At 48.8% G+C, this 12,619-nt stretch overlaps 2 protein-coding genes across 7 annotated transcripts in view; one reads left to right on the top strand and one right to left on the bottom strand.

The window, feature by feature from the left end:
- Trim50 (tripartite motif containing 50) overlaps nt 1-5,820 on the bottom strand; it is a 15,783-nt gene extending 9,963 nt beyond the window's left edge. For 2 of the 3 annotated variants that reach the window (XM_029533678.1, XM_021187119.2), the window contains exons 1-2: nt 5,676-5,820; nt 4,000-4,495 (exon numbers count right to left, since the gene is read on the bottom strand). In XM_029533678.1, coding sequence (XP_029389538.1) covers nt 4,000-4,404 — 405 coding nt within the window. In that variant the 5' untranslated portion in view covers nt 4,405-4,495; nt 5,676-5,820. The remainder of the gene's footprint in view (nt 1-3,999; nt 4,496-5,675) is intronic. The other variant, XM_021187118.2, reaches the window with a different exon arrangement.
- Nucleotides 5,821-7,628: 1,808 nt separating this feature from the next.
- Fkbp6 (FKBP prolyl isomerase 6) overlaps nt 7,629-12,619 on the top strand; it is a 55,553-nt gene continuing 50,562 nt past the window's right edge. For 2 of the 4 annotated variants that reach the window (XM_021187020.1, XM_021187021.1), the window contains exons 1-4: nt 7,629-7,739; nt 7,943-8,060; nt 10,146-10,235; nt 11,816-12,018. In XM_021187020.1, coding sequence (XP_021042679.1) covers nt 7,683-7,739; nt 7,943-8,060; nt 10,146-10,235; nt 11,816-12,018 — 468 coding nt within the window. In that variant the 5' untranslated portion in view covers nt 7,629-7,682. Of the gene's footprint in view, nt 7,740-7,802; nt 7,860-7,942; nt 8,061-10,145; nt 10,236-11,815; nt 12,019-12,619 lie in introns of those variants that run through there. The other 2 variants (XM_021187024.2, XM_021187022.1) reach the window with 2 other exon arrangements.

Here is a 12,619-nt window from a genome sequence, read left to right as displayed (position 1 = left end):
ACTCACTTTGTAGACCAGGCTGGCCTCGAACTCAGAAATCTGCCTGCCTCTGCCTCCCAAGTGCTGGGATTAAAGGCGTGTGCCATCACCGCCCAGCTCTTTAAAAATATTCTTAAAAAAAGAAGAAGAAGCCAGCAAGCCTGAGTATACAGGGTGACTGACGTCCTGTTCTCTTTTGAGACACACAGGCACAGAACATCTCCGGCAGTCTCATGAGGGAACACCCACACTCATTTCCTTATGCAGAGAAACTGAGTCATGGAAGCTACGCAGCCAAGTCACACACTTATATCCCAGCTCAGGAGACTGAGGCAGGAAGACAGTGAGTTCCGGCCAGCCCAGCAGGATGGTGCATTGAGACCTAGTCTCTGTCTCTGTCTCTCTCTCTCTGTCTCTGTCTCTGTCTCTGTCTCTCTGTGTGCGTGTGTGTGTGTGTGTGTGTGTGTGTGTGTGTGTACATGTGCATGCCAAGGCACATTTGTGGTGAAGGTCAGAAGAAGACAACTTTAAGGAGTCTGTACTATCCTTCTACCATATGCAGGGACTGAACTCAGGTCTTTACACTTGCAAGGCAGATGCTTTCCATGCTGAGTTGTCTCCCTGGTCCAGCCGTCAGCTCAGCTCCTTCTGCTCCCCAAGCGCTGTTTTGTTTGCTCGATGGCTTTCGTTGCTTATGGTTTTTTTTTTTTTTTTTTTTAGACATGCTCCCCTTTATATATTCCAGACTAGCCTCTAATTTTATTTATTTATTTAGTGTGTGTGTGTGTGTGTGTGTGTGTGTGTGTAAGTACACTGTAGCTGTCTTCAGACACACCAGAAAAGGGCATATGATCCCATTACAAATAGTTGTGAGCCACCGTGTGGTTGCTGGGAACTGAACTCAGGACCCCTGGAAGAGCACCCAGTGCTCTTAACGTCTGAGCCTTCTCTCCAGCCCTACCATCTAATTCTTGATCGCATTCCCCCAGCCTCCAGAGTGTGGCCCACCACATCTGGCTTCATTACCACCACATTCCGGGCTCCATCCCAAGGCCTCAGAGACACAGGTAGCTGATCCCAGGATACCACAGTCAGCTACTGTTCCCTGTGCTCCCGCTCATGGTGCCCTCACTTCCTCTCTCCTCATATCCTGAGGTTCCATGTGACTCAGGGTGGCCTCGAACTTGATGTGTAATCAAGGCTGACTTTGAACTTCTGATCCTCCTGCCTCCGCATTAGATATTCACCACCAGGCGTGGCTCTTCACCTCACTTTCCCTCCTGAATTGTGGGATTGTGTGTGTGTGTGTGCATGTGTGTGCATACATGTGTGTGTGAGATGCACTGCACACACATATGTACGTATGCATGCCCATTTGCATACCTGTGGAGCCCAGAGAAGGATGTCCTACGCCCTGTTCCATCCCTGTGTGCTTTATTCTTAGTGAAGACTGAGAGGTCAGCTGGCGGCCAGCACTCATCCTCCTGTTTCTTTATTTCCACACTGCTGGTGTCGCAGAAATACACAACCATGCCTGGCTTTTTACAGGGTGCTGAAGATTCAAATTCAGGCCCTCATGCAGCAAGTGCCCTCACCATTGTCCCTTCTCCCCACACATACCTCCTGATCCTTTGCAGGTGCCATTCTCTCCACTCCCCGCCCCCAACACCTGCCTTTCCTGTGGCTCAGGTTAGCGGTCCGCTTCCTCCAGGAAGTCTTCCCTGAGTGCCTGAGATTTTGCAGGATCCATGACCACTCTGGTAGTTAGTCTCAATAGTCAGTTTGACTAGATTTAGAAACCGTGTGGATATGCATCTCTGGTGTGTCTGTAAAGGTGTTTCCAGAGTGGTTCAGTCTGGGAGGACAAACCTAACCAGGGTGAGTGGCACCTTGCCACAGGCTGAGGTCCTAGACTGAGGAGGAGACAGTGAGCTGAGCACCGGCATCCATCTCGCCCTGCTGCCTGACTGTGGATGCCGCGTGACCGGCTGCTCCTGCCACCGTGCCTTCCCCACTGTGATGGACTGTGCACCCTCTGACTGCGAGCCACAGTAAGCCCTTCCTTCTTTAGGCTGCTTCTTGCCAGCAACCGGTACTTAGCCTGGGCATGCAACACACAGAGCTCAGCAGACCCCAAGTGATGCACCTTCCAGGCCTGGTGAGACCTTTGCCTACTGTTATAGCAGGCACAAGCACAGTGCCTGCACATAGTAGACACCGACTGTATACATGTGATTGAAAGGCACAGGTCTGCCCAGCCCTGGTGTTATCCTTGGTGTTATACTCCAGGTCGAAGCAACAAAGAAATGCACCAAAAAAAAAAAAACAAACAAAAACAAACAAACAAACAAACCCAATCAAACCAACCCTTTTCGGTTCCACCTTCAAACTATTATATATACATTTTACTTTTCTTTCTGGTGCTGGGATAAAACCCAGGGCCTTGCTCACGCTAGGCAAGCTGTCTGCCACTGAGTCACATCCCCAGCCCCTCACCGAGGGATTATAGGAAGGTGTTCTACCTCTGGGCAATGCCCACAGGCCTTCACGGAGGGATTCTAGACAAGTGCTCTACCACTGAGCCATGCCCCCAGTCCCTCACTGGGGGATTCTAGGCAGGGGCTCTACCACTGAGCCACACCCCCAGCCTTATAAACATGACTCTCAAGCCTTATATAATAAATATACCATATATAAATGTCATATATATAACATTTGAAAACATTAAATAGGGGTTGGGGATTTAGCTCAGTGGTAGAGCGCTTGCCTAGCAAGTGCAAGGCCCAGGGTTCGGTCCTTAGCTCTGAAAAAATTAAAAAAAGAAAAGAAAAGAAAAGAAAAAAGAAAAAAAAGAAAACATTAAATAGTAAATGTTGATCTGTTCACCTGAGAAAGCAGTCCATGGACTGAGGAATTCACAAATTTAACACTTATATTTTGAACATTTACCACTTCAGCTGTGGATCTCAACCTTCCTAATGCTGTGACCCTTTCATATAGTTCCTTATGTTGTAGTGAGCCCCAGCCACAAAATTATTTCATTGCTACATTATAACTTTAATTTTGCTATTGCTATGAATCACAATAGAAATATCTAATATTCAGGATATTTGGTATGCTATCCCTGTGAAAAGGTTGTTCTCTGCCTCTAAAGGGTCTCGCCCCACAGGTTAAGACCCTCTGCTGTAGATGCTGAAATATAGCAAGGAACAAAGGCCTCACCCTTATGCTTGTGAACAGATGGGCTTAGGAGCTCTGAAGAAGCAAGACTAGTGTTGTGGCTCAGCAGGTCAAGCCTGATCGTGGTGGAATAAGAAAACTGATTCCTTGAAATTGTTCTCCATATGTGTGTCCACACATAAATGAATAAAAAATATAAAAAGAAAGAAACCTATTATGGCACATGCCTATAATCTCAGCTCTCTGGAGAATGAGACAGGAAGATTTAGAGTGCGAGGCCAGTCTTGGCTATATAGTGAGTTCACGGCCAGTCTGAGCTACAAATAAACCACGATCAAAAACCATACCACTGAACGAACCTAGGATGTTGCTTAATAGAAGAATGCAGCTTAAGCTATAAACTAAGCCTTGGATTCCATCCCCAGCACAGCAAGCAAAACAAAATAAAGCAAGCCAGAGATACAAGGTAAAAGAATAGGAAAAGTCTGGCAAGGAACTCCCTGTCATTCCTGCAGCTGCGAGCCTCAGGAACCTTCAAAAACCAATGAAGGGGCCCCCACGTGGAAGAAGAGAACTGACTTCCACAAATTGTCCCCTGACTTCTACGTGCATGCCGTGGTACACGCGTGCACAGTCAAGCAGTCAGTAATCAAATAAGTGTTAAAAACCAATGAATGAACGCATGTTTGCGTAATGTGCGCCATACACTCGCTAGATGGAGTTGGAGAAATGGAGCCCTGGTGCAGTAGTCTGCCTCTACCGCGTGGTGGCGCAAGGAGCACTCAGGAGAGCCGTCCTTTGCTCCGCTCCTCCCCTTAGCGGCCCGCCCGCCCCTCGCACCTTCATGCGGCTGTAGACAGTGGAGACTGGTGTGACTCGGTGGTGTTGGTGGGAGCCCAGCAGGCCACAGAGACCACAGATGAATTCCTGGTCTTTCTCGCAGAAGAGGCTGAGAGGGTTTCGGTGGTGCACGCAGACGGTGGGCTCTGTGTCCCCCGGGAGCCTCAGAGCATCGATCACTCGGGCCAGGGAGACATTAGGCGGGGAGCTGCTGCAGTCTACGGACTGACGACACACGGGACAGCATAGCTCGGCGTCCAGGTGTTGGGACAAGTTATCCAGGCAGTCCTTGCAGTAGGAGTGGCCGCACTGTAGCATCAGAGGCTCTTTGAAGACCTCCAGGCAAATGGGACACTGCAGCTGGTCCTGGAGCTCCCGCACAGTCAGCTGCCAAGCCATGCACATAGCTCCGCTGCAACACAGGTGGCAACACAGCTGCAACACAGGTGGCAGTCGGCTCTCTATCCTGCCGCCCTCCCCCAGGGCTGCTGCAAGCCTAGGGAGAAAAGGATGCCAGTCCTGGATTCTGATCTTAGCCTACTATGACCCTGAGCCTCAGTTTCCCCTTCTGGAAAAAAAGGACTTAAGCGGAAAACAAAGGCCACTATGAGTCTGAATCTACAGCTCAACAGGAAGCCTAATTGAGAGGTTTTTCTGGCATACATGAGGTCCTGGGTTCAGTCTCCAGCACCACAAATGTCCCATTGAGCTATGACCCCCACCACCACGTGACCCTAGCATCTGGGAGGATTGAACTCAAGAGTCTTGTGCATGCACAGCCTCTCATTAAATTGTCCTAGAGCGATGCTTCTCAGTTTGTGGATTGCAACCCCTTTGAGGTTCCGACAACCCTTTCAAGGTGGTTGCCTAAGACCACTGGGAAAACACAGATGTTTACGTTACAATTTATAACAGTAGCACAATTACAGTTATGAGGTACCAACAAAAAATACTTTTCTATGGTTGGGGGTCACACGGCATGAGGAACTGTGTTAAAGGGCTGCAGTGTTAGAAGGTTGAGAAATGTTCTAGAGGTTCCAGAGCCCCAGTTCCAGGCAGGGGTTCTACTTCAAGGAAGAGTCTCCCTTGAGACCCAGAAATCTGTAATATACACCTTCCAGTCAGGCACTTTTTGTTTGTTTGATTATTATTATTATTATTATTATTATTTTCAAGACAAGCAATCTCTGTGTAGCCCTGGCTGTCCTGGCTGTCCTGGAACTCTCTCTATAGACCAGGCTGGCCTCCAACTCACAGAGATCCGCCTGCCTCTTCCTGCCAAGTGCTGGGATTAAAGGCAGGGACCACCAGGGACCTGCCATCTAAGCAATCTTAAAGCCAGCTTGTTACTTTTTCCTTTTGGGATAGGGGTCCCGTGGATGGTGGTGGCCTTGATCCATGGATGTAGCTGGGATTGAGGGCGTGCTCCACTATACACAATTTAAATAGTTCTGGGTATAGAACCCTGGGGGCCTTAAGCATGTTGGGTAAGTCAGTATCTACTTAGTAGCTACATCCCTGAATGACAAGAGCAAAGTCCCTTGTCCCAGAATAACACTGTCCTCACAGAGTCTGAGATAAGGAGCCTTGGGTGTTCATCTTCCAAAACAGAAACAAAGTCTCCACTGACCAAGATAGCAACCCGACCCCCATCCCCCATCCCACTACGGCATTACCTGGTCTCTGTGGTCCAGCAGGCCTCCCACTAGGGCCTCACCTCAAACAAGCAGCTCTCTCTGGTCACTCAAGCCTTTTCTTCCTCCCCGAATGGGGCAGCTGACACGGAGACCTGGGGCAGCCAGCTGGACATAGATGCCACTGCCCCGTGTCTGCCCCTTCTCCCTTGCCCTCCCCTTTCCCAGCAATATCTGTGTTCTCAAGGTCATCCAGAATCAGGTGGGAAGTGGGTCACATACCACGAGACTGAGGCGGCAACCTCTGTTGGGTTCCTTATGATAACCTAGTCAGGCAGATTGTGGCCTTGCCCAGGATGGGGGAGGGTTGAGACCGCGCGTGCGCATGCCAGCTCGGAGCACAAGCAGGTATGAGGTTTGTATGACAAGCAGCTTTCTGAATACCTCAACCCGAAGTTTAAAGGTATTTTATTTATTTAGATTTTTCTCGTTTTATAAGTTTGGGTCTCTCTCACACACACACACACACACACACACACACACACACCAATGATAAAACACACAGCTTAATTTGATTTTCCTCATTCGAGGTGTAACATGAACAGATCTTAACCACACAGTATAACGTTTATCTTATTTGCGTAGACTCATGCTCAAGGTCAAGTTGTCAACTGGACAGAGTATTGAACACCTATAATCCCAGAACTTGGGAAATGCTGACCGGAGGCCAGATTCAAGTTCATTCTCAGGCTACGGAGCACACCCAAGGCCATCCTGGACCTCATGAGACTATCTCAAAAGCAAAACAAAAGATCTAGTTGTAGAGAATTCGCAGAGTCAGTCCCTTGCCTCCTGCCAGAACAGGTCCTCCAATCAAGACAGCCACGGTCCTGGCTCGTATCCTCCTATGTATGTATGTATGTATGTATGTATGTATGTATGTATGTATTGTAACACTTACTGTGTGTGCTTGCAGGTGCACGCTACATTATGCATGAGAAGCCAGGGGATAAAACTTGCAACACTCAGTTCTCTCCTTCCACCTGTGGGTCTTGGCCATCAGGGTTGGTGGCACACACCTTACCCACTTGGCCATCTTGATTGGCATTGTTTGTTTCTTGCCTTGTTGGGAGATAGAACCTGGGTCTTGTGCGTGCTACAAAAGCACTCTACCCCTGAATTAACCTCCCTAGCTTATGGGGTCTGTTTGTGAATTTGATGTGAACAGTACCCTTTGACATGGGACTCCTTTCTGTCAATGTTACTAAAATATGAACTTTTAACATCTGAAATCTTGGGAGCCAGCTGTGGTGGCAAACACCTCGATTCCCAGCACTTGGGAGGCAGTGGCAGGCGGATCTCTGTGACTTCTCGAGGCCGGCCTACTCTGCCTAACTAGTTCCTGGCCCACTAGACTACATCGTGAGATCCTCATTATGAGAGAGAGAGAGAGAGAGAGAGAGAGAGAGAGAGAGAGAGAGAGAGAGAGAGAGAGAGAGAGAGAGAGAAGAGAGAAGGAAAGTAGGGAGGGAAGGAGGAAGGAAGGAAGAAAGAAAGAGAAGGAAAGAAAAGAAAAAGGAAAGAAGGAAAGGTGAAATCTCAGGTTGGAGACTTAGCTCATCAGCAGAAAGCCTGCCTGGACTCCTCGGTAAAGCCACTGGATGCCTGGTTCGGAGAAGGGCCGCGTACTTGCATCCTCCCGGGGCTGTGGCTCAGTCGTAGATCGCTTGCCTAAAAATGACCACTTTTATCGCCAGTACCACATAAAAATAAGCTATTGAGCATCTAAGTCAACCGCTAGGCAAAAAAGCACGTGTCGCTTTGAGTCACTAATTTTGGGGCAATGTGTCCCACTTGTGTCCAGGACTCCACCCTGCTTTGCGCCTGCCAGTCACGTGTGCAGCGCGTGCTGGGAGACCCTCAGCGCATGCTCGCCGCCTCGAGCGCTCGATCACGTGTCGCTTCTCTCGTGCACAGCCCGCGTGGTGCCTGACTTCCGGGAGTCGTTTCCGGCGAGGCCTTTGGCGACGGTTGTGCTTGTGCGGCAAGATGAGCGTCTTCTCGCGCCTCAGGAACGGAATCCCACCGTCGCGAGACGACTGCCAGGTAAGGAGGGGGGCCCCCCGGGGAGCCTGGGAGCACGAGCTGGGGAGCATCCGGAGCGCGGCCATGGGTGGCAGCACCCGAGGCCCGGGAGCCCTGGAAGGGGACGATGTCCTAGGCCAGGTGAGGGAGGGACCATGGCGCTGGCCCGAGGAGATGAGCCGAGCGGCGGCCACCTCTGAGGCCTGTGGCTTTCTCTCCACCAGTCTCCCTATGAGCGACTGAGTCAACGCATGTTGGACATCTCCGGGGACCGAGGTGTGCTGAAGGATGTCATCCGAGAGGGCGCTGGCGATCCCGTGACACCAGACGCTTCTGTGCTGGGTATGGAGGCCGCTGCTGGCTGCTTTTTGTCCTTGGGTTACGTTTGGTTTTTTTGTTTTGTTTTGTTTTGTTTGAAACAGGGTCTCATGCAACCCAGAACCCAGACTGGTCTCTTAACTGCCGCTGGTAGCCGAGGTTGACCCTGAACTTCTGATCCCCCTGTTTCTGCCTTTCAAGTCCAAGGCTAACGCCTGGGCGCCACTACGTTTTATGGGGTGCTAGGGGACAGAGCCCAGGGAATGTACACCCACCCTCCTGGCAGGGTCAAGGTGTTCTTTGTTTCCAAGTACCAGGGATTGAACCTGGAACCTGAGTATCTTCAATGAGTGATTGCATATTTCCAAAATACGGCGTTTTATGGGACTGGGTGTGTTTCCCCTGAACGAAGAGGGTTTGGTTTTGAGGAGCAATCTCATGTCTGCTGGCCTCAAACCCCGCGTAACCGAAGACGACTTAGAACTTTCGTTTCACCTTCCAAATGCTTAAGATGACTCGCGTATGCAAGTATGCCTGGTTCTGAGGTGCTGGGGACGCATGCTTCGTGCTACTCAAACATTCTACCAACTGAGGTGCATCCTCAGCCTGTTTTGTTGTTGTTGTTTGTTTTTGATTTTCTTGTTTTGTTTTGGGGGTGGAGTGGTGTGTTTGTTGTTGTTGTTTTGGTTTTTTTTAAAGATTTATTTATTATTACATGTAAGTACACTGTAGCTGTCGTCAGACACACCAGAAGAGGGCGTCAGATCTCATTACGGATGGTTGTGAGCCACCATGTGGTTGCTGGGATTTGAACTCATGACCTTCAGAAGAGCAGTCAGTGCTCTTAACCGCTGAGCCACCTCTCCAGCCCTGTTGTTTGTTTTTCAAGACAGGTTTCTCTGTGTAACTGCTCTGCCTGTTCTGGAACTCCCTTTGAAGACCAGGCTGGCCTGGGATTCACGGACATCTGCCTGCTTCACCTCCTAAGTTGCTGGCATACGCCTTTGTTTTAAATTTTTAAAAAAAGATTTATCTATCTATTTATTTATTTATTATATATAAGTACACTCACTGTAGCTGTTTTCAGACACATCAGAAGAGCGCATCAGATCTCATTACAGATGATTGTGAGCCACCATGTGGTTGCTGGGATTTGAACTCAGAACCTCTGGAAGAGCAGTCAGTGCTCTTTTTTTTTTTTTTTAAGTGGTTATGCATACATCTCTAAGTCATTTTCTATTTTTTTTTTATTTATTTATTATATATGTAAGTACACTGTAGCTGTCTTCAGACACTCCAGAAGAGGGTGTCAGATCTTGTTATGGATGGTTATGAGACACCATGTGGTTGCTGGGATTTGAACTCTGGACCTTTGGAAGAGCAGTCGGGTGCTCTTACCCACTGAGCCATCTCACCAGCCCCAAGCAGTCAGTGCTCTTAACCGCTGAGCCAACTCTCCAGCCCTGTTTTAATTGTTTGTTTTTGAGCTAGGGTTCACTGTGTAGCCCTAGGTGGCCGGCAACTCTGTATGTAGACCAGGTCAGGTTCCCCTCAGAGATCACACCTGCTTCTGCCTCCATAGTGCTGTGCATCACCAAGTCCAGCCTTTTTTTTTTTTTTTTTTTTTTTTTTTTTTTTTTAAGACAGGGTCTCCCTGTATCCCAAGCCAGTCTCAAATTGACCCCCTTCCTGCCTCAGCTTCTTTAGAGCTGGGGTGACAAATGGCTGCCAGTTTTGCCTGCCCTGAGCTCTTCAGAAGCAAAGCAGGCTTGGTTCATCAGGAGAGCTCTTGAACCTCAGAGCTAAAAGTGAGATATTGAGAACACCACAAGAAGCTTTCCTGTGAGTCTGCGTGCCAGGCAGCTTAGACTCATTTCATTCTTTTCCCCTTAGACAGCGTCTCTGACTAGACAGGTGTCTAGTGCTAGCATAGATTTGCGGTGTAGCTGAGGCTACTCCTGTCTCCACTTTCCCAAGTGCTGGGATGACAGACGTCCTCTACCACGCACTGCTAATTGTGGTGTCCCCCTGTGGTGTTGCTATGGTGGCTCTGACGGTGTCTTAGGAATGCTTTCCTCACATTCGTGCCATCTTTCCCCTCCGCCTTAGTGAAATATTCTGGATACCTGGAGCACATGGACAAGCCTTTCGATTCCAATTGCTTTAGGAAAACACATCGGCTGATGAAACTTGGAGAAGGTAAAGTCACCTGGGGTCATTTGGGCAAAAGAAGACAGGCCATATTTTAGGACTGTCACAGCATCCAGGAAACAGGTTCTTCAGAGTTTGTAGCTGAGCTTGGGTTTCAGGGAAGCACCCAGGCTGTCTTGTCACTTTTCTTCTTGGGACATTATTTTTGGCTGATAGGCTGCCTGGCAAGTTTATCTTGGCATCTAAGTTACCCACTGGGTGCTATTAACATTTTTATGTATATATGTATATGTGCCCAGTGCCTGCAGAGGCCAGAAGAGGGTGGCAAGCCACCTGGAACTGTAATTAGGCAGTTGTGAGCTACCATGAAGCAGTAAGCATACTTTAACTGCTGAACCATCTCTCCAGGTACAGGGCATCTTTTAAGACGGAATGTCACTGTGAAGCCCCCACCTACTCAGAAGCCTCCTTGCTCAGCTCTGACATGATAGGATGATAAACATGAGCCCCCACACCTGGGTCCACTGGGCACGATGCTTTGTGCATTTATGAAATAAACATAGTCAACACTCACTTCCTAGCATGTATAGTGAGATAAGACATCACAGGGTCTGGGAGTATGTCGGTAGAGTGCTAGCCACTCGAACATGAGGATCCACTTTCCATCCCATAGAACCCACGGCTTTTTGTTGGTTGGGTTTTGTTTTTGTTTTATAAGGTCGGGCATAGTATCATATGCTTATAATCTCAGTGTAGCAGGGGCAGAAACAGATGGCTCCCTGGGGTTCTCTGGCCAGCCAGCCTCCTTAGCAGACTCCAGGACAATGAGAGATTCTGTCTCAAAAACCAAGGCAGATGCCTCTGAGGAGTGACAGTTGATACTGTCTCCTAGCCGCCGCATGCATGTACACACATCTCAGGAGGCCACGTTCAGATGATGAGAACCACATCTTATGGACCTAGCTAGGGTTGGGGAGCTTGGTCTCTGATCCAGAAATGAGCGCTGTAGAATTAAATGAAACCTGGAGCTCTGAGGGGTGACCTGGCTCTGCTTGATGACATTGCAGTTACCCTCCTTTTGGCAGGGTCACAGGCACTCTGTGAAAAAGAAGGCTTGAGATGAGAGCCCTGAGGTTTGAATAAGATTTCAGTTGTGGGACTTGAGAAATGGCTCAAAAGTTGAAGAGCACTGGCTGCTCTTCCAGGAGATGGGGTTCAATTTCCAACACCCATATGGTACCTTACAGTCGTCTATAACTCCAGTTCCTGGGGATCTGATGCCCTCTTCTGGCCTCTGTGGGCATTGATTAAATGAATTTGGCACACATGCAAACAGGCAAAACACATACATAGAAGTAGAAATAAAAATAAAGGACAAAAATCTTAAATTTCATTTAGAGTAGATAGACCACAGGCATTAATGGCAGAGAACTTAAAAGAAAGAACACACTGTGCAACAGAGATGGAGCCTGCAGAAGGTACCATTTGGGGAAAGTAGGACAGCAGGAGCAAGACCGAGCTCTGCGTTGGGCACCCAATGCAAACAGCTTGGGTTGGTATAGGAAAACTGGTACTTGTGAACGGACAGACGGATGGATGGACTGCTGAGTGAACCTCCTTTCTTCCAGATATTACACTCTGGGGCATGGAGCTGGGCCTTCTGAGCATGCGCAGAGGGGAACTGGCCAGGTTCCTGTTCAAGCCAGCCTACGCCTATGGCACCCTGGGGTGCCCTCCCCTCATCCCCCCAAATGCCACTGTCCTGTTTGAGATTGAGCTGATTGACTTCCTGGATTCTGCTGAGTCAGACAAGTTCTGTGCACTCTCAGCTGTAAGCTCCAGACCGTGGGTTTTCCCTGCGCTTTCTAAGTGGAGGGATGGGAGATCATGTTTGGGTGGCTTTGTTAGAACCCTCGCCCTGGGCTCCACCCAGCCTACTGCACAGTGATATCTGCTTTCCTCTGTCTGAGGTAAGGTAAGGTATAAATTAGCTGTGTATTAGCTGTTTGCTATTTAATTATCCTTTGCTTAGTTCTCACTACAAGTTGGTGGCTACTTTTCTGGAAGTTAGACACTGGTAGCTTAATAATGAGGGTTATTGAGGCTTGGGAATGTGATAGAGTTCTTGCTTAGATCCCCCCCCCCCCACACACACACACACTAAAGGGCTAGGGCTATGTATGTCAAGTGGTAGAGCGATAATATTAACAAGCCCTCAGTTTTATCCCCAGGACCATAAAAACAAGTTAGAGAATTGGTCCCTCCTTGAGAATTGAAAAAGGCTTTGATTGTCGGGCAGTGCTGTTGCACGCTTTTAATCCCAGCACTCAGGAGGCAGAGGCAGGAAGTCTCTATGAGTTGAAGGCCAGTCTGGTCTACATAGTTCCAGGACATCCAGAGCTACTCAGAGAAACTCTGTCTCAAAAGGAAGG

This window comes from Mus pahari, chromosome 23 (genome assembly GCF_900095145.1).
Source record: "Mus pahari chromosome 23, PAHARI_EIJ_v1.1, whole genome shotgun sequence".
In the NCBI taxonomy this organism is placed as follows: Eukaryota; Metazoa; Chordata; class Mammalia; order Rodentia; family Muridae; genus Mus; species Mus pahari.
Note: the sequence above shows the minus strand (reverse complement) of the source record. Positions and strands in the feature narration are given on the sequence as shown.